Source organism: Neoarius graeffei, chromosome 3 (genome assembly GCF_027579695.1).
Source record: "Neoarius graeffei isolate fNeoGra1 chromosome 3, fNeoGra1.pri, whole genome shotgun sequence".
In the NCBI taxonomy this organism is placed as follows: domain Eukaryota; kingdom Metazoa; phylum Chordata; class Actinopteri; order Siluriformes; family Ariidae; genus Neoarius; species Neoarius graeffei.
Window position 1 is genome coordinate 106317970 of NC_083571.1, and position 27483 is coordinate 106345452.

The 27483-nt window shown below is 41.1% G+C and overlaps 1 protein-coding gene across 1 annotated transcript in view; it reads right to left on the reverse strand.

The window, feature by feature from the left end:
* The window catches only part of eif2s1b (eukaryotic translation initiation factor 2, subunit 1 alpha b), a 38309-nt gene extending 12224 nt beyond the window's left edge, over positions 1-26085 (reverse strand). The window contains exons 1-4 of the mRNA XM_060917859.1: positions 25967-26085; positions 18098-18340; positions 10657-10736; positions 558-709 (exon numbers count right to left, since the gene is read on the reverse strand). Coding sequence (XP_060773842.1) covers positions 558-709; positions 10657-10736; positions 18098-18338 — 473 coding nt within the window. The 5' untranslated portion in view covers positions 18339-18340; positions 25967-26085. The remainder of the gene's footprint in view (positions 1-557; positions 710-10656; positions 10737-18097; positions 18341-25966) is intronic.
* Positions 26086-27483: the final 1398 nt, after the last annotated feature.

Consider the following 27483-nt stretch of genomic DNA (forward strand, 5'->3'; position numbering starts at 1 on the left):
CTTTAAAGCTGGGAAGGGTGTCAAAACAATCCAAATCGAAGTGTTCAGAGCACAGGACGGACGTTGGTGAGGGCTCCCACTTGTCACGAGTGCGCCTGACTTGCTTCACCCACTTCGCATGCAGCTTGGGATCTCTGGGAAACTTGAATAAACTTACCCCATCCTTGTGGGTTTTGGAGCAAAAGCCAGCAACACAATGCGAAGGCATAATAACTTTATTTATATATATATATATATATATATATATATATATATATATAAAATGTATAATAATGATAAACTGAACACCTGTCGCATCAACAAACTGGTAAGTTAGGAGGAAGGTTCTTTCGCTGATGTCATATAGCTCCTCCTCCTCTTTCGTCTCCTGGGTGCTGCAGCCCCGTCAAATTTGCCCAAATAGCCGCGTTTATCATAACTTGTAAAATAGGCGCCTTCGTGAATTAATATATGGATCATCGGGAATTACTTTTTATGTTATAAAACATCGCCAAAGATGTCAAAAACGTGTCATCAGCACTTTAAGCATGCATTTGTTATAAAGCTCCAGTACTTACGACACAGCTTGTTTAAACACATCATAAGCACCATATCCCGGTTTTTTGTATTTCTCGTCGAAGACCCAGGCAGTGCGCTGGTACAGACTCTCCAACTGCTCGTCCTTGGTGTACTCCAACACCTCCGCCACATGCCTCAGAATACTGTACACCTAAAGCAGGGTTCAAAAGCACATTTTAGGGAAACACGTTCTTAAAAAAAAAAAAAAAAAAAAAAAAAGTGACACTTTTCAAATGGTAGAAACTGTCTTTTACTTGAGTGAGTATTTCCGATACTCTTACCATTCTTACGATAAGTATACATTGTTATTATGAAAATACATAGAGGACATTACACGGTTGCACGAAGATATGTTTGTCTTTGAGTGGTGAATATATTCACAAGTGAGCGAAGCTAACGAGTGAAAATATTTTCAACACGAGAAGATAATATTCATATCTTCACACCGACGTGTAATGTTATTTATATTATATGGACACATCCACAAGTTAATCAAAAGAATCTTAATTCTGATCCGGTTCACCATTTTGACAATCTGCATCAGTGGGAAAACATCGGGAGTGATGTCATCGAAGCGAAATATCAGAAATTATCCATACGGACCACTTTTTCCACGGAATAAAAACTTGTATTCTAGTCCCTTCTAGCAGGTTCACTGATGGCATGCAATATTGTTCTCGTACCGTTTATCCTCCATGTATTACGCTGCTCTCCCCAAAGGAGAATGAGCGTGCAATATTGTTATAATATTGCACGCTGTCAAGACAAGACAACACAGCGTCACACATCTGCACTCGTGAAGATCCAATGGCAAAACTTTTCTACTGCAAATGTGTACAATCGTTTCTTTGTCCGCTGGGAAAGAGAGAAGACGAGGCTAATCCAGTACTAGGTTTAAGCACTAAATAAATAAACTGAAACTAAAGACGTGCTGAACACCTGAAAGGCGACTAAAACTTCATTATATATTCTTCACACATATTTACAAGAGAAAAACATACCAACGGGCATTAAAAAAAAAAAAAAAAAACTGGAAGAGAGATACGTCAGAGATGTAAAACTTCCACGCTAGTGAGTGACAGTTTGTTTACAAACATGGCCACCAGGTTTGTTTCGTTAAAAGCGGAAGATTTTGAGAGAATTTTGGCTGCCAGGTCGCTTCGTTGTGTGCTGTCATCAACGTTGATTTTAAAAGTAACTGAGTAAATTACATCAGGAAAACAATACTTAAGTCTGAGTGAAAAATACAGTGGCGAGTTCGTGGAAGAAAAGTCTTGGGACAGAAATCTTAGTTTCTCGGTCGTTAGCCTGTGCTACTGATGAATGCTACAGCGGCTGTAGGTCATTTCAGTGCTGCGTTGATGAACCCTACATCGGCTGGAAGGTGAGTTCACTCCCATGCTAACTTGCGGGAAAGCTAATGTTGGCCTTCCAGAATCGGTGTTTTCCCCCCCAAAAAATTAAAGCCCTAAATTCTGGCATGATAAAACACAGACAATTGAGCGCCAACGGCGCGAAGTGAAACTAGGGGGGTCCGGGGGCATGCCCCCTCGGAAAATTTTTTGAAAATAGATGCTCTCAGATGCATTTTCAGGGTCTCCGAGAGGTTTTAGATACATGATTATAGGATAGATTTTAACAGTGCTTCAATGATTTCTGGCCTAAATAGTATTAAATGTGTACATATTTGAAATTTCACCTTAAAGTTCAACATGCAAGTTAAACTGTTTTGTTATAGATTACTGAGGTATACGATAGATTCGAAAACCTATGGGGATCTCTTGCACTTAATTATCTATCAAGTAGTATTGTAACAAAAACGCGCATGAAAATATGAACAGTGGGTTTGCTCCATCTTACGCAATCCAATGAAGAGAATCGATCATCATGACCTCCTGTTGATCACAAAGGGATCTGAACCCAAGACCTGCCACCTTAAAATAAGTTGCTGTATTACTAGAACTGTAATGGTTTAGAATGTTTCTGATGCAATTACCGTAATATATGTAGAACTAAGATGCACTGAAAAGAAAAGTAAGGCAACTGCATATTATAAAGTTTAAATTTTGGCACTTTATTAAATGGACTTGATTAAGATTAAAACATATTTAAAGGAAAAGAAAACTTAATTCATACATTTAAGTTTGCAGAAAGATTATGTACTTATAAACATTCATGAAGAGATTGTGTTAATAAGTGTCAAATGTAGCATAATTTCGAATAATAATGATAAGTGTATTTGGCAGTGTGAGGTCACTGCGAGCCTTTAACGAAAGAATAATCCGTAGCCGCCTTTTGTTAAATGGATCCCAGTGACATCACGCTGCCAAAAATGCTTATGATGATTTGAAATCATGCTATATTTGACACATTTGGACAACTTCACTTCGTGAGAGTGTTAAGTACATAATCTTTCTGCAAACCCAAACTAATGAATGAAGTTTTCTACTCCTTTAAAGCAGATTAATTCTCCTTGGCTTTTACTTGGCCCAATGTTGGGCAACGCTCTCATAGTCCATCTCGCTGTCATCCATGCTGATGTGGATCAAATTATCCAGCGAGTCTTCTCCTAGCTTATTAAAAAGTCAGTCTCACTTTGTCCGTCTGGTTGGGGACAACATCGGCAGCCAATGAGATTGCTTATAACGAATCGGAAACTTCCGGGATGTCTGACGTTTTCTTTCGATATTTTTATTGGACGGTTTGAACACGTGATCTTGACGTAGCTAACATTACAGTTTGTTTACATCATACCACGCAGACATATTACTTTGACAGAATCAACACAAACATTGGAAAAAAAGACCGCTTGTTTAACACAAATATCAATCAGTATGTAAATGGATCTGTTACTTGCTCTCCTATGTAACCCTAGTAACCCTAGTTACTTGTGGGTAGGAAATTTTAACATATGGGTATAAATCTAAGCGTATCGGATTTTAACTAGAGCGACTAAGCGTATCGGCAGGCAGAGCAAGCGTATCAGGCCCGATACGCTAAAACACTTTGGGGAAACCCATGAGAATGCTGATATGAAAAAAGTGTGTATGTACAGTGCCTTGAAAAAGTATTCATACCCCTTGAACTTTTTCACATTTTTCCACCTTACAACCACGAACTTAAGTTTTTTATTGAGATTTTATGTGATAGACCAACACAGAGTAGCACATAATTGTGAAGTGAAACGAAAATGATAAATGGTCTTCAAAATTTTAAACAAATAAAAATCTGAAAAATATGGTGTGCATTAGTATTCAGCCCCCCCGCGTCAATACTTTGTAGAGCCACCTTTTGCTGCAATTACAGCTGCAAGTCTTTTGTGGTATGTCTCTACCAGCTTTGCACATCTAGACACTGAATTTTTTGCCCATTCTTCTTTGCAAAATAGCTCAAGCTCAGCCAGATCGGATGGAGAGCGTCTGTGAACAGCAATTTTCAAGTCTTGCCACAGATGCTCAATGGGATTTAGGTCTGGACTTTGACTGGGCCGTTCTAACACATGAATATTCTTTGATCTAAACCATTCCACTCAGTGCGTTTACATGCACATCCAAATCGAGCTACTGTCTGTAATCAAGCTAAGGGTCCCAGCAGGGGTGCCAGAGAAATCCAATCCTACATGCACACAAGGAAATCAAGCTATTGTGTGAGGTACATTGTGCACCCGAGCCACAGGTGGCGCTACACGCCCCATCGTGTTGGTACACTTCCGGTTGTCGTCATGAAGAGCTATTCAAGAGTATAAACAAAGTGATCAGTTCCATGTTCATGCATTTTAATATATTCAACTCCTTAAGCTGAATGAGCATGAACTCTGTCTCCTCATTGCTCCAGAAGTGCACATTTCTGCTCGCCATTTTCTCTTCTTCGTTCGTTCGTTCTCCTTGTACCTCCCGACCTCTTCTGCTGCTCGCTACTACTACTGTTGTCATGCTGACCGAGGCTGTTGTGTTTCCCGCTTGTGGTCTCGTCACTCGTCACTTCCGGAAGGGGCAGTGCTGAAGTAAGTAGCTCGACAGGGTTTACATACACTAAGTAGCTTGGCTACAATCGCATAATCTAGGTCGCATAGCTCGATTACGAGAAATCCAGTTCGGTTCGATTTCAGCTGAGCTAAGGTGTTTCCATGGCATTTAGAACTTCGATTTCAGTCGAGCTACGGCAGAAATTCGATTTTCTCTATGTGCATGTAAACGCACTGATTGTAGCTCTGGCTGTATGTTTAGGGTCATTGTCTTGCTGGAAGGTGAATCTCCTTCCCAGTCTCAAGTCTTTTGCAGCCTCCAACAGGTTTTCTTCCAGGATTGCCCTGTATTTAGCTCCATCCATCTTCCCATCAACTCTGACCAGCTTCCCTGTCCCTGCTGAAGAAAAGCATCCCCATAGCATGATGCTGCCACCACCATGTTTCACAGTGGGGATGGTGTGTGCAGGGTGATGAGCAGTGTTAGTTTTCCGCCACACATAGCGCTTTGCATTTAGGCCAAAAAGTTCAACTTTGGTCTCATCTGACCAAAGCACCTTCTTCCACATGTTTGCTGTGTCCCCTACATGGCTTCTTATGCCTGTCTTTCAACAATGGCTTTCTTCTTGCCACTCTTCCAAAAAGGCCAGATTTGTGGAGTGTACGACTTATAGTTGTCCTGTGCACAGATTCTCCCACCTGAGCTGTGGATTTCTGCAGCTCCTCCAGAGTGATCATGGGCCTCTTGGCTGCTTCTCTGACCAGTGTTCTCCTTGCTCGCTCTGTCAGTTTGGGTGGACGGCCATGTCTTGGTAGGTTTGCAGTTGTGCCATACTTTTTCCATTTTTGAATGATGGATTGAACAGTGCTTCTTGAGATGTTCAGAGCTTGGGATAATTTTTTTATAACCTAACCCTGCTTTAAACTTCTCCAGAACTTTATCCCTGACCTGTCTGGTGAGTTCTTTGGTCTTCATGATGATGTTCGTTCTTCAGTGTTCTCTAACAAACCACAGAGGCCTTCACAGAACAGGTGTATTTATGCTGAGAGTAAATCACACACAGTAGGACTCTTAACTCATTAGATGACTTCTGAAGGCAATTGATTGCACTGGATTGTATTTAGAGGTATCAGAGTACAGGGGGCTGAATACTAATGCACACCACATTTTTCAGATTTTTATTTGTTTAAAATTTTGAAGACCATTTATCATTTTCGTTTCACTTCACAATTATGTGCTACTCTGTGTTGGTCTATCACATAAAATCTCAATAAAAAACTTAAGTTCGTGGTTGTAAGGTGGAAAAATGTGAAAAAGTTCAAGGGGTATGAATACTTTTTCAAGGCACTGTATGCATGTATAATAATAATGGCTGTTTTTTCGTGGTATATCAGATATATTCCATTTAGCTAGCACGATATTGAACTCTTCTTCGACTCGTTCAATATCATGCTAGCTGAATGGAATATATCCGATATACCACTCAATGCCAGCCAATATTATTTGAATATGCCACTCAGCTCCACAATGCATTTCAGATGAAAAATGCGACTTTTTCAACACGAGAAGATAAACGATGTTCTAAGCATTCGTTGCATTTTTAATAATATAAAAATGACTTGTCCAGGCTGCTCTACATTTGCAGTCAGAAGTTTACATACACATGAATGTCATGGCAATATTGACCTTTCAATGACTGTGCCAGAATAATTGTACAACAAACATAGGGGGAGGAATTTGGTGCCCAAGTTCTCTGAAAAATCAACAGAGGGTCAAAATTAGATATACACAGGGTTGAAACTTTACATACAGTACACCTAATATTTGGATAAAACGTCCCATAGCAAGTTTCACCTTGACCAGACACTTTTAGTAGCAATCTTCAAGTTTTTGGCAGAATTCTGGATGGAGATTTAACCACTCTTCTTGGCAGAATTAGTAGAGTTCAATAAAACGTGTGTTTACTGACACGCACCCGACTTTTAAGCACAGTCCAAATATTTTCTATAGTCCTGAGGCCAGGGTTTGTTTTAAGCTTAATGTTAGCCTGCTTTATCCATTCCACAACAAACTTTGATGTGTATTTGGGGGTCACTGGCCATCCGGAACACGCAGTTGTTCAGGCTATAACCATCTAACTGATGGTTTGAGGTTATGCTGAAGAATTCTGAGGTACTCCTCCTCTGTCTTCATGATTCCATCCACTTTGTGCAATGAACCAGTTCCACTGGCAGCAAAACAGCTCCAGAATATGATTCCATCACCACCATGCTTCACAGCTGGTACAGTGTTCCTCTGGTCACTGTGGCCACACTACTATCTCGTTTGACCATAAAACTCTCCTCCACCGGACTTTTTCTTTGTCCATGTGGTCAGCTGCAAAGTTGAGTCAAACTTGAAGGTGTCCGTTTTGGAGCAGGGGCTTCTTTATTGGCCTCTCAGTCCATGATGATGTAAAACTCACTTGACTGGAGACAGTGTTCCAGCAGCTTCCGGTCCATGACAGGGCCGTGTCTTGGTGATTCCTGACCATCCAAACCAACTTCCTCTCCGCTGAGGGTGACAGTTTAGGTCTTCTTACAGCAAATTGCCTTGGCAAAGTGTCTACACCTTCCAGTAACTTGTATGTATGTACAATTATTTGAACCGATTATCTTGGAATCTGCAGTTGTTTAGAAATGTCTCCAAGAGACATTCCTGACTTGTGCATATCTATGATCTGCATTCTTAGATCTGCACTGAGCTCCTTGGACTTGTACTGCATGCTGTTAAACAAATCCTTGGCAAGTTAAAAGACATTCTGGGGGTTTCAGCACCACTGAATTAATAATCTACGGAGGCATATGTACATTTTTGACCCTGCATGTACAATTTTAATCCTGTGTTGATTTCAGAAAACCGAAAATAACTGAAAAATTGTGCACAAAATTCTTGAGTTTTAAGGGGGAATTGAAGGCAAATTTTAATCATCAAAATTATATTTCTCATTTTATAAGATGTAGGAATGCATTTCGGGCGGCACGGTGGTGTAGTGGTTCGCGCTGTCGCCTCACAGCAAGAAGGTCCGGGTTCGAACCCCATGGCCGGCGAGGGCCTTTCTGTGCGGAGTTTGCATGTTCTCCCCGTGTCCGCGTGGGTTTCCTCCGGGTGCTCCGGTTTCCCCCACAGTCCAAAGACATGCAGGTTAGGTTAACTGGTGACTCTAAATTGACCGTAGGTGTGAATGTGAGTGTGAATGGTTGTTTGTCTCTATGTGTCAGCCCTGTGATGACCTGGCGACTTGTCCAGGGCGTACCCCGCCTTTCGCCCGTAGTCAGCTGGGATAGGCTCCAGCTTGCCTGTGACCCTGTAGAACAGGATAAAGCGGCTAGAGATAATGAGATGAGAAATGCATTTCTGACAGCTATTTTGTCACTGCTATAGCGAGTTATAAGCGTTTGAAATATGCTATGGAATATATCAGTCCATATGTCAAAGCAACGGCCGTAGACAAGATTCGCTGAGACCTGTGCGAGACATCGTAGGACGGAAGTAAAACGTACAGCGGAAAATCAAAGTGACCAATATCTGCCAATGTTGTCAAAAGACAAGTGTGCCCTCTTTCAAATGCTGATGTAATCAAGCCGGAAGTTTCCCGTGTCCGAAATCACTCCCTACTCACCATATAGGGCACTATATAGTGGGGACGCCAATTTTATAGTGCTGTCCGAAACCTTAGTGAGGATTATATGGGAAATGCGCCCAGTATAATACATATTTATCACAAAAATACATGCATGTATTTATTATTCTGAAAACCCACCAACCGCCTGATCTGGCACGTTTTAACTGTGTGACAGTAAATGACGCAAATACCAGCGCGATGGGCTAGTCCTTATCTTGTTGTCTTTCCAACTCTTCTCTACTCTACTCTGCTTTAGTTCAAAGTCGTATGGAATAATCTCCATGTCATGTACGCGAAGGAGGCGGCTGTATGTGCAGAAGTATACAGTTAAGAACGAGAAACAGGCACAAGGATCATGAAACAGGAAATCAAAACAGGCAGAAAGGCTCGGTAACGCGTACATGCGTATCGTAATACTTTGTGATGCAAATGCATCAGCGCAGTTCTTAAAGAGGCAAACACACAGTTCCTTAACTGAGCTCAGGTGCGCCTTGTTCACGGCGCGCGTGCTGGAGTCCACTCGGCGCCTTCAGGTGCACGCGCCACAGTGCGCAGGACTGACACTCCATCACTGATGAAGCTGGCAAATCTCGAAATTAATCTAAATTGGAATGATATGGCGAGCTGGCCGCTGTGTAAAGTTTTCAAAATGGCGGCGCCGACACTTCACATTTGAAGTCTCGCACAAGTCTCGTGAAGATCGCGTGGATAAGCGACGCCTGCCGTGGACCAAACGAACTACCGTATTTTTCAGACTATAAGTCGCACTTTTTTTCATGGTTTGGCTGGCCATGCGACTTATACTCCGGTGCGACGTATATATGTTTTTTTTTTCACCGCGGAATAACTGGAGCTGATGCCGAGTCTGACGACAGCCACGCAGAAGAAGAGGAAACGGCGCTTCATCTGCCGCTGGAGGCAGAGTTGTTCAGAAGCGACACCGAGGATGAGGAATTCAATGGATTTGCTGATTTGGAGTGAAATCATCAGCTTGATAAACTTGATTGACCTGTGTTTTATTATTAATGATAGGCCTATAGTTATTTAAATAAGTTATGTAGTGATTTTAGGCAGTGCTTAATTTGTGAAGTGGGAGGTCCCAGAACGCAGGAGGTGGGTGGGTCCGGCGACTCAAAAAAAAAAAAAAAAAAAAAGGCGGGGGATGGTTTACTATAACTTTACGCACATGCACTTATTGTGTGTGTAAAATAATAATAATAATAATAATAATAAGACATTATGATCTTAGAAAACGCTTTAGTGACAAACAGTTACAGACAGTAATATGTCGTGATATATTATAAAATATTAATTTTTATTAGTCTATATATTAAATTATATATTACATTTATCTTCTAAAATAACAGACTGTACTCATCACAACCGGTTTATTTCACCATTGGAGATCAGATCACACAAGACATGAGTTAAATGACTCATTTTAAGGATTTAAGTAGGGGATTTAAAAGCGGTTGTTGTTTGTTTTTTTTTTCACTAGACGGTTGTTTTTACTACCGTACCTGTCTTTGGAGATGATATACCTATAGCCTACTTGACCTCTGATTTGATGAAATAAAATTCGACAAAAATGAAGAATGACACTCCTCGATGATGACTACAGCTTTAATAACACAGATGAAAGAGCCATGGGGCGATAATAAGCCCTACCGGTAAAAATATTCTAAAAGCAAACTGATGAAAGAAAAAAAAAAAAAAAAGGCGGGGGATGGTTTACTATAACTTTACGCACATGCGCTTATTGTGTGTGCATCAGTAATAGGCTACTAATATTAGTTATAATAATAATAATAATAATATAGGCTATTAGTAATAACGATAGTGATAGTATTAAAGATAGTAGTAGATATTTAAAATAATCAGACTAGGCTACTTACAGGGCAAAGGGCGCGTTATCACTGCTCAGCTGTTCGTTTATTAAATAAACGATGCAGTCGCGCAGTAACCACGCGCCGCTTATCAGATAGAATCACAGATTCTATGGATAGAATAACCCTTCAAAAAAGTGCGACTTATAGTCCGGTGCGACGTATATATGTTTTTTCGTCTTCATAATGCATTTTTTGGCTGATGCGACTTAAACTCCGGAGCGACGTATAGTCCGGAAAATACGGTACATTCAACATGGCTAAAAACCGAAAAGGCTGACAAGTGTAATATAACCTTCCAATACTAGTCACGACAGAAGGTTAATAAAACCAAAAACTTAATTGAATAACACGTGAATTAAGAAATAAAGCAAGTTTAAAAATGACTTCAGTTCCCCTTTAAAGAAATCAATGAAAGCCCAGTATCTCCATAACATACATGTCTGTGTATATAACCTTCTGACTGCAACTATAACTGAATCATGGTCCAACACTGATAGGAACTGGTTTAAAGAGCTGTAATAAAACTTGACACTATGCTGCTGAATGGCAGGTGGGAATTTGCTCTCCGTCTGGCACTTACAGTTTTGGATTTGGTAAACTTGTCTTCACATTTAATGGCCTCCTCTGGAGAGACTCTTCTCTTTGACAAGTCGATATATCCTGTAGAGAGAAGCAAAACCATTTCAATCAGAGTGGAAAACAACACGGCACTAACTCACTCGGCTCAATATACACAGTTTGGCTCCTTTAATGCAGAGACGATTATTACAATCGATAAACAAATTGATTTTATAAATCATTTCCAGGAGAATGCAGACAAGAAAACACAGTACTAATAAAAATCCATTTTGTGAAAAAAAAACAACAAACACATTTGCATCATGACAGCTTCTATTTGGATATTAGTAAGCATATCAGATGCTCGCTGGCTGTGGTGTGAAAATTGTGCACGTAGACGCTCATCCAAGTTTCCAAATCGGTCATTGCTTAACTCTCGAATATTTTTGTGAACAAGAGTGCTCCAAGAGCACACACTCTCCCGCTGGCTACTATGCCATATGTAACTCTGGTAAAATGTGACTGAATTGAATGAAATTGCAGTATGCATATTACCGACATAAAGAATCCAGTCAAGTTTTGTGAAATTCCTCCAAAAATCGTGAGAGGAGTTAATTTCAGAAGGTGAGTACCCGTCCCAGGACGGATGGACGGACGTCGCCACGACATAATCCCCTTTCGAGCCTTTCGGCCAGCGGGGGATAAAAATTGCGAGGGAAATTGATTTCAGACAGCAAGCACACCTTGATGAAATTGCCAAAGTACAAGTTAGTTAATAATCAAGGGCATAACTCTGGTAAAAATTTGCCCAAATTGAACCAAATTTCAGTTTGCGTACAACTATCATATAACAAAGCCTTTTGCCAAGTTTGGTAAAATTCCTCCACAACTTGTGAGAGGAGTTGATTTCAAAAGAACGTACACTCTCATGAAATTGTCAAAGTACAAGTGATTTAATCAAGAGTCAAAACTGGGAAAATTTTCACAAATGAAATTAAATCGCAGTATGAGTATTACCGTCATATAACAAGGCCTTTTGCCAAGATTCGAGAAATTTGTCCAAAAATTGTGAGAGGAGTTGATGTCAGAAGGCGAGCACACCTTCAGGAAATTGTGAAAGTACAAGGTTGTTAATCAAGGGCTGCAACTCTGGTAAAATGCAACCGAATTGAACAAAATAAATATGTGTACTACCGGCATACAACAATGCCTTTTGGCAAGTTTGGCGAAATTCCTCCACAAATTGTGAGAGGAGTTGATTTCAGAAGGAAAGAACACTCATGAAATTGTCAAATTATAATTTTGTTAATCAAGGGCTGTAACTCTGGTAAAATGCGACCCAATTTAATGAAATTAAAATATGTGTATTACCAACATATAACAAAGATTCCTGCCAAGTTTCGTGAAATTCCTCCAAAAATTGTGAGAGGAGCTGATTTCAGAAGGTGAGCACGCTTCCCGGGACGGACGGACATCGCTACGACATAATTCCCCTTCGGGCCTTTCAGCCAGCAGGGGATAAAAAGCTTACATTTCTTTGGAAAGCAGAAAGTTCTCCCTCATTAAGATTTGTTCAGTACTTTGGGAGTAACGGCAGGTTGAAGTTGGTACAACAAAGTACACTCTGCTCACGGGATGTCGGGAAACTGCCAGTGATTTCTGAGTCACAGGAAAGCAGTCAGGCGCTCTCTCTCTCTCTCTCCTGATCGGTTTCTGACTGGATTATTCGTGAATATCAATCAGATAACTTTTATAGGGATGTCCTCTCACTCTCACTGCTTCTGATGAAGTATTCAGCAAAATTTTCCGTCAGCTAGTTTTGATGTTATGATTCACGGGAGACTTTGGAGTGAGTTTTCATAGCTTTACCTACTTATTTTTTTTAATATTCCAAATCAAACTGCTTCATGTAAATAACTATTTTAAAAGTATAACTGCAGTTGTTTTGATGAAAAATAGAGATTTTAGTGGTCAGAATGATAAAAAAAAAAAAAGGGAAGTCAGAAACACAAAAGTGTCAATTTCAATTCGGTTAATGTGAATTGTTTATTGGATGTGGATCTCACAGTTTTTCAAGGTTCACCTTGAAAGCTGTGAATATTAACTGGAAATTATATTCTTTAATATAAACACTAGTAGATCATACTTTTGAGAAATACAAAGGCCTACAGAACACAAAGAGGGTATTGGAAATCTTTTTTTTTTTTTGAGAATGGTAGATGTGAATGACATTCCTGAGTGGGATGTATCCATTTTTTATAATTAACATTGATTTCTTCTTCTCTGTGATGTATAAATGAGAGTTAAGATCAGTTATGTTGCACAAATAAAGCCATTTGGTGAAACTTTGAAGAAGAGAGCGTACCGACTTCACGGTTTTCACATAATTAGCATATTCTACACTAATTAAATACTCATCTCATAATTGGCTTTTACAAATTTTTTTAAACTTTGTATTCAGTATACAAGGGCGGCACGGTGGTGTAGTGGTTAGCGCTGTCGCCTCACAGCAAGAAGGTCCTGGGTTCGAGCCCCGAGGCCGGCGAGGGCCTTTCTGTGTGGAGTTTGCATGTTCTCCCCGTGTCCGCGTGGGTTTCCTCCGGGTGCTCTGGTTTCCCCCACAGTCCAAAGACATGCAGGTTAGGTTGACCGGTGACTCTAATGCCGCTTTTCCACTACAAACGCGGCTGAGCCGTGCCGTGCCGAGTCGAGCTGAGCGGGGCTGTTGGAGTTGCATTTCGACTACAACCGCGCTGAACCGTGCTGGCTGGAAGTGGGTGGACACATTGGGTGGAGTTAGCGAAAGTGGGTGGACGTCAGGTGATGTCGTTAAGCAGCGCAAACAGTGACATCAGTGACAGTGGCGGAACAAGTCAGAGCCGGGCCGGGGGCGGGGCAAATGACCGGGCCCTTTATTAAAGCTTATCATAACATCATTTTAGGCTACAAAATGTCCGCAACTGCGGTGTTTACCAATTTCAACACTACCGGGTGCAACTATATGTTATTTAGTACATCAAGTCCTTCAAACGAACATGTAACTCAGAAACAAAAAACATTAGGATACTGTACATGGCTCATAATAAAACATCAATAGCCTATACTGCGCACATTATTTGAAGGGCATACGAGTGAGCGCTCAGAGGTTGCAACGGTGACAGGAAGAGTCAGAAATAAAAGGAGGGCGGTGCAAACCTCACTGAATGCACTGTGTTTACCAATTTCAACACTACGGGGTGCAACTATGTTATTTTGTACATTAAGTCCTTCAAACGAACATGTAACTCAGAAACAAAAAAACATTAGGCGACATACTGTACATGGCTCATAATAAAACATCAATAGCCTACTGCGCGCATTATTTGAAGGGCATACGGCGAGCCTTGCGCTCCGCGAACTCGTCCACGATGCTCTGTATGTCACTGATTCAATGAGCTTTTAAGCGGTAGTCTCACGACCCGAATAGTAAACAATAAACATGGAGGACATGGAGTCGTTAGTGTTGCTGGTCTTGGTGCTGTGGCTTGTTGTCACCTACAACGCCAACAGATACTGGCAAGAGCATATAGATGAGGCGAGGTGCATAAGGCTTCAGAAATTCTCGTAATTCGTAATTCTTCTCCTTCCAGGTTTGCGGTGTTTACAGATCCCAGCGCGCTCGCAGGGCGTGTGTGGGCATGTGAGGACACTCCTCCTCACCAATCAGTGCACAGGGGAGTGTCTGCTCACGCCCCCAACCTCACTCGGCACGGCTTGGCTCGCTTCAGCCCCACTCCAAAACGGTGCGAGTTTTAGGGGCTAAGCAGGGCTGAAACGAGCTGAGTCGTGCTGGTTTTTGGTAGTCGAAACGCGAGCCGTGTCGGGCTGAAGTGAGCTGAAGCGAGCTGAAAAAGGGTAGTGGAAAAGGGCCATAAATTGACCGTAGGTGTGAATGTGAGTGTGAATGGTTGTCTGTGTCTATATGTCAGCCCTGTGATGACCTGGCGACTTGTCCAGGGTGTACCCCGCCTTTCACCCGTAGTCAGCTGGGATAGGCTCCAGCTTGCCTGCGACCCTGTAGAAGGATAAAGCGGCTAGAGATAATGAGATGAGATGAGATTCAGTATACAACCATCTATATGCCTGCCAATCTCATCTCATCTCATTATCTCTAGCCGCTTTATCCTTCTACAGGGTCGCAGGCAAGCTGGAGCCTATCCCAGCTGACTACGGGTGAAAGGCGGGGTACACCCTGGACAAGTCGCCAGGTCATCACAGGGCTGACACATAGATACAGACATGCCTGCCAATTTACATGTAAATATCTTGGAAAAAAAAGTTGAGAAAAAAAAAAAAACAACAACATTTGATCTCATTGGGTAATGAGGCCCACTTTGGACCATTTGATCCTCAAATGCCCCTTTTCCACCAAAGCAGTTCCAGGGCTGGTTCGGGGCCAGTGCTTAGTTTGGAACCGGGTTTTCTGTTTCCACTGACAAAGAACTGGCTCTGGGGCCAGAAAATTCGGTTCCAGGCTAGCACCAACTCTCTGCTGGGCCAGAGGAAAGAACCGCTTACGTCAGCGGGGGGGGGTGGAGTTGTTAAGACCAACAACAATAACAAGACCGCGAAAGATCGCCATTTTTAAGTGACGAGAAGCAGCAGCTGTACAAACGCGAAGTCATCCATTATTATTATTATTGTTGTTGTTGTTGCTGCTGCTTCTTCAGTGTTGTTTTTGCTTCGATATTCGTGCCAAGGTTTATGCAAACGTAGCGACGTAACTGACGCATACAGCGACGTAATGACGTATACAGCGACGTAACTGACGTGGCTTCCTTTAGCACCGCGAGCTATGGAAAAGCAAACTGGTTCTCAGCTGGCTCGCAAGTTGAACAAGTTGTGAACCAGCACCGGCCCCGAACCAGCCCTGGAACTGATTTGGTGGAAAAGGGGTAATACAGAACATTACGGCAGTTTTCTAAAAATTAAGCCGTTTCTTCAATCTCGGATTTGTAACATCTCAAGAACGGATAAACGTATTTTAATTCTGTAAAAAGTACGTTGTTCTGCATTCAATTCTGAATTCAAGGAGACCGGATTCAAGCGATTTGGATTGAATTTTCACCTGATATTCCTAATACAAGAAGGATTAATACGAAACTCGATTTATAGCCATTACTGCAATTTTATTGACGTTGTACTGTTACGTTTAACTCTTTACCCCTTAAAGCAGTTGCTACAGCCACCCTTGTATATGTATATACTGTTCACCCTTAGAACATATTTACAAGAAAAAAAGCCTAAAGACAAGGTTTTGGACAAGGCGTCATATGCAGCCCTCTCAATATATTTCTGAGAAAGGGGCAAGTAAGAAAGAGTAGTAGGCAGAGGTTAAACCAGGGATCCCAGCAGTAACTGAAAAAAATAGAGGAATGTAAGAAACTATCAGCATGGGTCAAGGGGGGCTGCAAGCCCTTTGCGGGGTGCAGGGGCAGTGCCCCTGCTGGGAGCTCCCTGAAGCGGTTGAAATTTTAACATTTAAACGATGCTATAGAACACATTTTTTACATAGATTTACTGTAACATAGAAAAGCAACAGAATTTAACAATAATGTGTATCTATTTCATGCCATATTTTGTAATCTATGACATAAGTGGCAAAAAAATTGTTATTTATAAAAATTAGACGAAAATGTAGCTTTGAAGAATATACTTGCCTAAATATTCCACTGATTTTGTTATAATATAACAATAGTATTGATAGTTCATCTCATTTGTTTATTTTTTTGTTTCAAGTTAATGTCAATTCTAGTCCAATATAAGCCACATTCATTTTTCAAAACTCATGAATATGAGCAGAAATCAATGATTCAGTAATATTAGATAAATACATATGTACAGCAAATATTGGAGATATTTGATTTAAACCTCTCTGTTTTGGAAAGGTTTCACTGCAGAGGAATTTAATGCTCTTTTCTGGGGTGCATTCTGTGATATTTCCTCCAGTTTTCTCTGCTTCTGCTTTTTCTGATGCTCCTGCAGTGCTCTTTCCGATAGTTTCTTGGCTACTCTGTTCGCATGAGCTTTTGTTTCAAGTTCTGTATTCACCACATTCATTAATCTCTTCTTGGATTCAACTTCCTCTCTGGCTAAGCGCAACTACGCTTTCCACGACATATTGAATTAAATTCAACGCATTAGAAACAAACGCATGAACGGAGTTAAAACATTTTCTAGCAAATCGGCGCAGCCACGTTGTTTTCTCATTCTATCGCATACAGTCTCACGGTATTTACATCAATTTAACTTCCGAGTGTTCCTGAATGTCAACGAGAACAAACGAAGCCGACGAAAACATCGCTAAACAAGCAAACCAAATCAGAATGTATTTTGCTGGTCATTTTACTTAAACATATTTTTAACGGATATACAAGAGATTAAAAAAAACCACTTTGGCTAGAAAAATAGCGGAATTCCGCTAAATAGTGGACGTCTGGGATCCATGTTAAGCGTAAGCTGAGCGGAGGCTGCGTTAGCCACCGCCACGATGTATAATAAAAAAAAAAAAAAAAAAGAGGGGGGTCCTCCCCCGGAAAATTTTGAAAATGTAGATGTTAAATGGTGAATTCTGAGTGATCCTGAATGCAAAATTTTATTTTTATGAAGTATAAATTATGAAGTTAAAAACTTATGAATTTCAATTCTTTGAAAAACCACTGTGAGTAGCCGGCGATGGAGCGTTTGTTGGCGGCAAAATTGCCAGTTGCTGGCAGTTATTGAGAGGACTTCATGGGTCATTATGGGATATACACGGGGTCATCATTAAGGGGTAAAGAGTTAAATAGCAAACATTTTAATTACATACAAATTTAATAAAAATATCGTTGTTTCATATGAATTACATGGAAGAAAGCAATCCAAAAGAAAGACAAGGCATTCAATTCGGACAAAAGTAATGGCACCCCTATAAAATAAAGACAAGAGCGCGTGCGTTTATAATAGCCGAGGCGATGCGATGGCTGAACTGCATTACGAGAAAGTTTAGAACACATCACACATAGGAGGCCCCTCTTTCATTGCTTAGTCATGTTCAACTCTGAGCTTTGGCTTTTTTTTTCCTGGCAAATGTATATCGGCTGTGCCAGGAACATGTTTGGTTATTTCTGGGTGACTGGCGTTTACCAATATGTACACATGAGTGTGAAGAAAATCTGGAGTTTCTGTAAATCTGGAGGGAAATTTTTACTTCTGTTTTGGCCTAAAAAAACACTTTAAAAGATTGACAGAGGAGGCGCCATGTCTTGAGGCAAATGAGTTCATAAGGATTTACACAAAACCAGAAATACCCATCAAACAGCAACCAAATAAGACAACCAGGTCTGCTGTTCGCTCCTGCAGCGGTTCATGCATAATTGCACAGATGGATGTTTGTGTAGGAAAGTCTTTTCCTCTTGCCAGAACCATAAGGATAAACAGCCCACCTTTCTCTTTGTCCACTCGGATGACCACGACACACTCGTTGCGCCCGATTCGGATGAGTTTGTTGATGGAACGGATGCGACGGCGCGAGAGCTCACTCAGCAGGATCATTCCCTCGATGTTGTTGTACTCCAGCAGGCTGACGTAAGCGCCCATCTCGGCGATGGAACGCACGTTCACCATCACCACATCCTCCACCTCCGGGAAACGGTGCTGGTAAAACCTACAACTGAGTCCCGGCATCACTGCAACGACACAGCCACCAAATTTAGATTCACATACTGATAAGTTTAGATTTACTCACTGTAGATACACACATCTCTGTACTGCTATGAACATGCCAGTCTCCACAAGTGTTACACTGAAGAGCACGTTCGCGACATCCACAGCACTTAAGCTGCTTTTACATGGGCAGCAGGAACAAGTTGCACCCACTTTCCTTTGCATTCACACACACACACACATTACTGGTGGCAAACCGGAGGTTCAACAGGTAAACAGTGTGCATATGCGCAAATCAGTGATCAGAAGCTTGTTTTTAATTTGCTTTACTGTCTTCTCGCTGTTCGTTTCTGTTTAAACGATCAGCGATCCGGCGGTAAATCGGCTCATTACGGCCCGATTTCTCCAAACCCAACTGAGTATCTGTATCTCCACACGACTGGATGAGGGTGAGAACTTTTTCTTTAGTCTCGTTATCACTGATCGGCTTGGGGGGAGGAATCGCTTGACTCCATTGTTTAAAGGCGGAGAAGTTTGACAAGGAAAAGCATTCGAGAAGAACTAAAAGCGGCCTTGTCCGGATGATAAACGAACCCGATGAACGCAACTACACACGTGTAAGCCCTCCTATTTACCACTGATTGTATTTAGATGGTAAACGGGAACAACTTACACCCACAGGTGTCAAACTGTTCTGGAACAAATCATGTTTAGACAAGCAGTTGTGCCGGAGCAACTTATTCCGGCACAAGTTCCTGTGTAAAAGCAGCTTTAGAAACACTCGCGCACATCAAATCTTTTGCAGACAGAAAAAGGACAGAATTTGATGACCTCTTCCCTTGTAGAGTAATATTTTATCTTATTTTTTTTTAAATACCAACCCCAAACTCTCCAACTACTGATCAATGGAAGGAGCCTTTGTAAGAATTTAATTTTGTCTTCGGCATCAAAAATCATTGAGCTTAATTCCAAACTCAAACAATTAACAGGAGTCACACATTTCATATTTTTTCCATGTTTCTAGTAAATGCCTTCCGTTAATACAAAGTTCTTTTAAAAGCACTGCAGTTAAAATACTTTTCCATACGCAGAATTCAAAATGAAACAGTTGCGCATGTCAAGCACACTGACATCTCTGTAATAGATCATTTGTCTGGTTATTATTAAAGCTAGACAGCTTTTCGATTTCATAAAATTGGTGAAATTTGTGTCTGAAATTTGGTCATTGTGATACTTATTTCTGTGATATCTCACAAAATATCAGGCCAGTCTGTGGCTGGGAAGTTATTTAATTTGAGGGGATTAAAGCAAATAATGTGCATGAAATCGCTCGCTTCGCGCAGCCAAGCAGACAGAGGAAGTCCGTGTGTGTGCGTGCGCAGGTTTACCGTTGGCCGTGCACTGACCGTTCCATCATTCTGTCGCTAAACAAACAGCTGATCACACCGAGGTGCTCGCTGACCGCCGATATTTATTAGTTTGGTCCTGCGTTTCCTTTCCTTTGCATATAACATAACGTCTTTTCTTCTCGCTTTCCGTTACTGTAGTCAAGTTTATTTGTATAGCGCTTTTAACAATAAACATTGTCGCAAAGCAGCTTTACAGAATTTGAATGACTTTAAACATGAGCTAATTTTATCCCTAATCTATCCCCAATGAGCAAGCCTATGGCGACGGTGGCAAGGAAAAACTCCCTCAGACGACAGGAGGAAGAAACCTCGAGAGGAACCAGACTCAAAAGGGAACCCATCCTCATTTGGGCAACAACAGACAGCAACTATAACATTAACAGTTTTAACATGAAGTCAGTTTTGTTGAGGTTATAACTCTTCATTGGTGGAAACTTGAGTGCAAAACTATTCATGATAACTGCAGTCCTAAAAAGTTACCAAGTCGACTGTAGTTGTCAGCCATAAAAGCATTACTCCAAGTGTCCAGAGCGTCTTCCGAGTGCGACTGTCCATATGATTAGATTAGATAGAACTTTACTGATCCCTTTGGGAGGGTTCCCTCAGGGAAATTAAAATTCCAGTTAAGGTATTAGGCAGAGACCCGTCCACCCGTAAATTTGACGGGCGATTGCCGATTTCAACGGGCAAGTATACACACAGACGGATACTGAAACGGACGATAATGCCGAAAATTTTCGCACATGAATACTCCCACGTCATCCGATAAATCCAGTTATGTTCCGCCATCATTTACAAATCGTAAGAAACACAGTTTAATACGAAAAATACTGAAAACTTGAAATGAAAAATCAGAATATTTCATCGCTTCCCTCTTCGCTCGCCGCTACTGAGGGAATCCTGGTTAGTTTCTTTTCCTCCGCTTAGTAATATGCTTAAATTCAGCGGGTCGTCTCGTCTGATCTGAGGTCGCGTTCGGATGGGGTTTTCGAAAAAGGGAGAGGGGGCCCTCCCCTTCAGGCGGCCCCTCGCCTCTCGTCGTTCCGACCCCCGGCCTCAGCCTGAGCCTCTCGCGCCCGTGGCCGCGACCCCGTCTCGTCCCGGTCTGGGGCGCGCGCGGGCAGCCAGAGTGGAAGGATCCACCGGCAGCCGCGCGCGTCCGCGGGGGGTGGGCCGAGGTGTTCGCACGGCGTGACGCGGGAGGCGCGTGTCGGGAGGTCGGGGGAGAGAGCCTTGAGAGGCGCGAGGCGCATCTGGGTTTAGGAGGACGGAGGCGCCTAGCGGGCGCCTGCGAGCCTCCAGCCGGGGGGTGGTCGCCGTCCGATCGATTGGGATAGTGACCCTCAGACAGGCAAGAGGAGAATTTCTTGTCTTCAAGCGACTAGTATACCATAACAGGTTCTCAACAGATGGTGATGATGAATGGCAGGAAGAGGGTCATTTTGCAAGACCAACTCAGCTCATGATGAAGATATTTGGAGGTCCAAACATGCCAAATCAGCGGCTCTATCCAAGCATGTTTCACCTCATGTCAATGGCAATATGTGTGCTTGTTGGCAATGCAGAGGCTGAGCAAGTCTTTTCTGTTCAGAACAGGATCAAAACCAAGTTGAGAACAAAATTAAGTATAGTTAGGCTGGAGCAGCTTATCAGACAGAGCTACGAAAAGTTAGATCGTCAGGAATTTGACTTTGATGCAGCAGCAGACCGATTCTTGCAGGCCCCTAGACGTCTGTAATCTTTGTGTAAACCAAAGAAACTCAGTTCCCGTTCTCTCAAAGTTAATTTTAATTTTTGAGTAGTTTGGTCAAAATATTATGGATGACAGTCAGTGACAGACATTCTGCGATTTAATTTGTGCCACGTAAAATAGAATACTGTTGGGTTTTTTTTATTCAATACTGTAACTAGATCAAAAGATTATATACAATTCATTGTTGTTTATTTTCTTTTCACTTTTGTTACCAAATCAAACACCATACATACATCTGATACATTCAGGAGTGAAACTGAAAAAAATACAAAGTAAAAATATGCAATATTTCTGATCAAAAATTACACGCCATTTCACCCTGAAAATGTCCTAGAATGCAGGAAATGAAGTCTAAATTTCAAAAATTTTCGGGGGGGGGCATGCCCCCAGACCCCCCTAGAGGGACTTCGCGCCTGCGGCGCTCGTCTTCGCGCCTGCGGCGCATCAGGATTATGTAAAATATTATTTTTGACTGGTAATTTTCTTTTTCTGCCTAATACCCTGATTCCAGTAGCATCATTATAGGATAAACAGAGAATAGAATAGAAAAAAGAGAACTTCTAGATAAACTAAGTCTTTAGAAAACTTCTAGTTAAATAAATTAAGTATTTACATATACAAATATATTAAAAAGATATGAAAAAAGTCCAGCAGGACAGCTATTGCACATTGTCAAGTATTGCGTTTGTCATCAGGCTAGGCTACTGCTCCTTCCCGTCCTCTGTCCTCCTGTTACCCCTCCTCCCCCCCAGAGAGGAGTTGTACAGTCTGATGGCGTGAGGGACAAAGGAGTTCTTAAAGTGCTGATGACACGTTTTTGACATCTTTGGCGATGTTTTATAACATAAGTAATTCCCGATGATCCATATATTAATTCACGAAGGCGCCTATTTTACAAGTTATGATGATAAACGCGGCTATTTTGGCAAATTTGACGGGGCTGCAGCACCCAGGAGACGAAAGAGGAGGAGGAGCTATATGACGTCAGCGAAAGAACCTTCCTCCTAACTTACCAGTTTGTTGTTGATGTGACAGGTGTTCAGTTTATCATTATTAGTATTTTTATTATACATTATTATACATACATACACACATATATATATATATATATATATACACACACACACACACACACACTATATATATATATATATATATAAAAATAATGCCTTCGCGTTGTGTTGCCGGCTTTTGCTCCAAAACCCACAAGGATGGGGTAAGTTTATTCAAGTTTCCCAGAGATCCCGAGCTGCATGCGAAGTGGGTGAAGCAAGTCAGGCGCACTCGTGACAAGTGGGAGCCCTCACCAACATCCGTCCTGTGCTCTGAACACTTCGATTTGGATTGTTTTGACACCCTTCCCAGCTTAAAAGAATCTCTTGGGTGTTCAGTTCAGCACAAACGTGTGTTACTACCATCAGCAGTGCCTACACAGTGTTGCCAGATTGGGAGGTTTCCCGCCCAGTTGGGCGGTTTCAAGTGGATTTTGGTGGGTTTTGAACATATTTTGGGCTGGAAAACGTCAGCAGTATCTGTTGCCAGATACTGTTGAAGTTTTCCAGCCCAAAATATGTTCAAAACCCACCAAAATGCACTTGAAACCGCCGAACTGGGCGGGAAACCTCCCAATCTGGCAACACTGCCAGTATTCCGGAGGGGGTCTACTAGTAGCTATGCCGGATCCAAAGACAGTCCTCCTGTCAGAACATGTGTTGTGAAACGACATAAGATAAAGGTACGTAGAGCTATAGATTCTACATGATAATCATAAATGTAATCATAAAGTCGGCGTGATATCAGTCATGTATTTTTGTGAAAGCTTGCGGCTTTCATGTAACTGCCGCCTAGCAACGAGAGGCAAAGGGTAAAGAGGGTAGGCTATCATAGATTCTATTTGGAAGAGATCAACACAATTCTAGACTCCCAGAAGAGGAAGAGCTAGCACTAGAGAGTTCACCGGCGTTTTCATGCGCCATTTCCATTGAGTAGAACCAGAGTAGAACAGCCAGTGAACCGCAGCGTGTTCTCCCGCTGACGTCACAACATGGCCGCGAGCCACGGACCCAGTTTTCTTGCGCTGTGCAATTAAAAGTTGGATATTCGCGTAACAACAGCTTCTTTTCACGTAATTATAACAGAAATCTAACATGTTTGCCATGTTGTATAGTTTATTTAAGAAATTGCATAGAGTCATGTTCGTGTCATCAGCCATTTAAGTCTGTTAGACATTACTGAACTGTTCATGCGGCATATCAAAGAAATGAAGCCGTTTGAGATCCGAAAGAGTCAGTTCTTCTTGGTGAGCCGAACCGAATGAACTGACTCACTGAAGGGCCATCATGAGAAGGCTGTTCATGAGCTGATGAGAATCAGAATCAAGTTTATTACCGAATCTTTTCTCACATACAAGGAGTTAGCTTTGGTGCTTGAACAGTTAAGATAGAATAATAATTATAAAAAAAAAAAGAATCTGAAATGCACAAAATTTGAAAAGTGGGTAAATTCAAGGGGTGCACAGGCAGCACGTTGGTGTAGTGGTTAGCCTGGTCGCCTCACAGCAAGAAGGTTCTAGGTTTGAACCCAGTGGCCGGCAAGGGCATGTTCTCACCATGTCTGCGTGGGTTTCCTCCGGGTGCTCCGGTTTCCCCCACAGTCCAAAGACATGCGGTTAGGTTAATACGGGACAGCCTCGGGCTGAGGTGCCCTTGAGCGAGGCACCTAACTCCTGATTGCTCCCCGGGCGCTGTTAGCATGGCTGCCCACTGCTCTGGGTATGTGTGTGCGCTCATTGCTCACATGTGTGTTCACTGCTTCAGATGGGTTAAATGCAGAAAGGAAATTTCACAAGTGTGTGATGAATAAAGTTGTGCTTTCTTTCTTTTCCTGCATGCATGAGTTGTTGGAGTCCAAGCTGTACAGTATGTCCTGGAATGTGCAAAAAAAAAAGGGTCACATGATGAAGTCATGTTATGAATGTGTGAGAGAAAGAGAATACATGCAATAGGGCCGTCCTCTCCAGGAGCAAAGTGATGAGACTCCAGCCAGACACAGGGCATCAGGATGGATCAGGCAGTCTTTCACATTTCATTCGCACGCTCACGTGCTCCGTTTTTCTCTCCTGTTTCAAATTTGTATCCCACAAATTCCTGCCGAATCAGCCTATTTATTTATTGAACCTATTGCATGTATTCTCTTCCTCTCACACAGTCATAACATGACTTCATCATGTGACCCATTTTTTTTTTTTGCACATTCCAGGACATACTGTAATACAGCTTGGACTTCAACAACTCATGCATGCACCCCTTGAATTTGCCCACTTTTCAAATTTTGTACATTTCAGATTCTTTTTTTTAATTATTATTCTATTTTAACTGTTCAAGCACCAAAGCAAACTCCTTGTATGTATGTATGTATGTATGTATGTATGTGAGAAAAGATTCGGTAATAAACTTGAATCTGATTCTGATCAGCTCATGAACAGCCTTCTCATGATTGCTCTTCAGTGAGTCGGTTCATTCGGTTCGGCTCACCAAGAAGAACCGACTCTTTCGGATCTCAAACGGCTTCATTTCGTTGATATGCCGCATGAACAGTTCAATAATGTCTGAAAGTTCTCAATAACAACATAACATTTTACCATGGTCTGTCGAGATTAAAATAATAATAATAATAATAATAATAATAAATAAAAAATCAATAAAATTCTTTGGGACCAAGCAACTCAGATGTTGGCAAGATTCACTGGATGGATTTTAGTCTCACTGTATTTAAAAAAAAAAAAAAAAAAAAAAAACACACTACAATAGTTCCCCCCCCCCCATTCCAAATTATTTTTAGGAAACAAAAACTACGATTCAGATATCCGAGTCGACTCCTAATGTTCAACTAAAAAGAACCGGATCAAAAGAATCGACTCGACTGCGAACGACACATCCCTACACCCTGATAGTGAACGAAGTTATACTAGGTGTGAGAGTAAAGTTAGCTCAGAGTTTCATAGCCCTGGTCCTTTAGAGCGTCTGCAGTTGATATTTTTTATAGTTTCCCTCCTGTATCACACCCTAACAACTATATTAAACCCCTGTAAGACGTGTTCATGCGCCAAAAAGTAGAAAAATAAAATACACTGACCTGTAAAGTACAGTGAACCCAACAGTGATCTCTAGAACACTCTACATAAAGGCTCTAACACAGCCGAGCTCACACTAACCCGGGCTACCAGACTCCAACACAGCCACATGGCCCCTGGAAAGGGTGCATTAACCACCTGAGGAGCTGAATCAGATATGTTTGAGTCAGAGCCACTGCAGTTTGTAGATAATAAAGGAGCCCTGAACCGCTGCTCCACTGAGCTGCTCCACGCCGCCACATGCAGAAAGAAAGCGCCTCGACTCGAGTTAGCCACCTAATACCGAATAACCCGCTCCACTGAACACGGCAAATAAAACACAGCTTAACAGAATAACAATAAAATGCATCATTACCTGAACGGTGATGTTACAAACAAATTATTCTTTAAATAAAGAATCACTCTGTAAAATCTCCCTTCTGATAAAGAGTAGCTCCGCAGTCATGAGTTAGCAAGGAAGCCGGGAAAGCAGAAACAACAAGTGTTTCAAAATGGCCGACAGCGAAGCGACACTTCACAATAAAAGACTTCTTTTTTGCGCATAATATATAAAACAAAAAAAGTTAAAAACTTATTTCCATTGTGGTCCCCATAATACAAGATGTGACCTAAAAGAGAGATATAAACCTAATACTAATAAAAATATACAAAAATTAATAAAAAATAAAATAATTATTCTCAATTGAAGTCATAACATTATGCATATAAGACTTAACATTTTTCTTAAAAGATAGATAATAAGAGATAGATAGATAGATAGATAGATAGATAGATAGATAGATAGATAGATAGATAGATAGAACTTTATTGATCCCTTTGGGGGGGTTTCCTTCAGGGAAATTAAAATTCCAGCAGCCTCATTACAGGATAAACAGAGAATAGAAAATAGAGAAAACTTCTAGATAAATTAAGTATAACATATACAGATATAAAAAATAAAATATGAAAAAGCCCAGCAGGAGAGGTATTGCACATTATATTGTACATTGTCCAGTATATATATATACTGTCATATTTTGCACTTTATTAGTTTTACAGGCGAGCAACAACAACGCGATTATAACAAATGTAATTGAAAGCGTATGGGGATTAAATAAGGATACAAATCAGTGTACTATTCCTACTCCTACGACTAATGGTAATTTAATTAGTACTTTTTTATTATTTTATATAAAATGTAAATAACTCCTAACATTTACAAATAAAAAGGCCATTGTTAAAAATAACTGACTAAATTAAATTAAATGACATTTAATACCTAGATTTTGCACAGCATTTTTAGCGCAGATATTTTCCGAGCCACTAGGAGGCGCCATTTTGAACGCTATATAAAATCTAGAGAACGCATAGGCTCGTTAGAGTGAAGCCATCTGGCCGCCATCTTACCACTCACATCGCGTGTATTTGGCTTGTGTGTTAAACTGTCGTATCCAATCAAACTTGCTCCAAGAAAAGTATCTCCTGATTTTTTCCCTCCTTTTATTTTCTCAACTTTACCCACGATAAGAATTCAACCCTTTTATTATATCATACTAGTCCTCTGTTATTATATTGTCTTTGTCCTGTTAATTTTGATACAGGTATTTGTTTACTCGTATTTTGCACTAAGTACTTTTGTACAGTATTATCTTTTTATATTTATATTATTAACATACTTATTTATATTTATTTATACTACTCATGTTATTTGTTTTATATATATATATATATATATATATATATATATATATATATATATATATATATAAAATCATCCCCATGTCCCGGTCGGGGCAAAACATCATCCAGTAAGGGTCCTTAGGCAAGACCCCTCATGATATATCAGCCTACCTCAGGAATGAGTGAAGACATAACTGATAGAGTCATACCGGC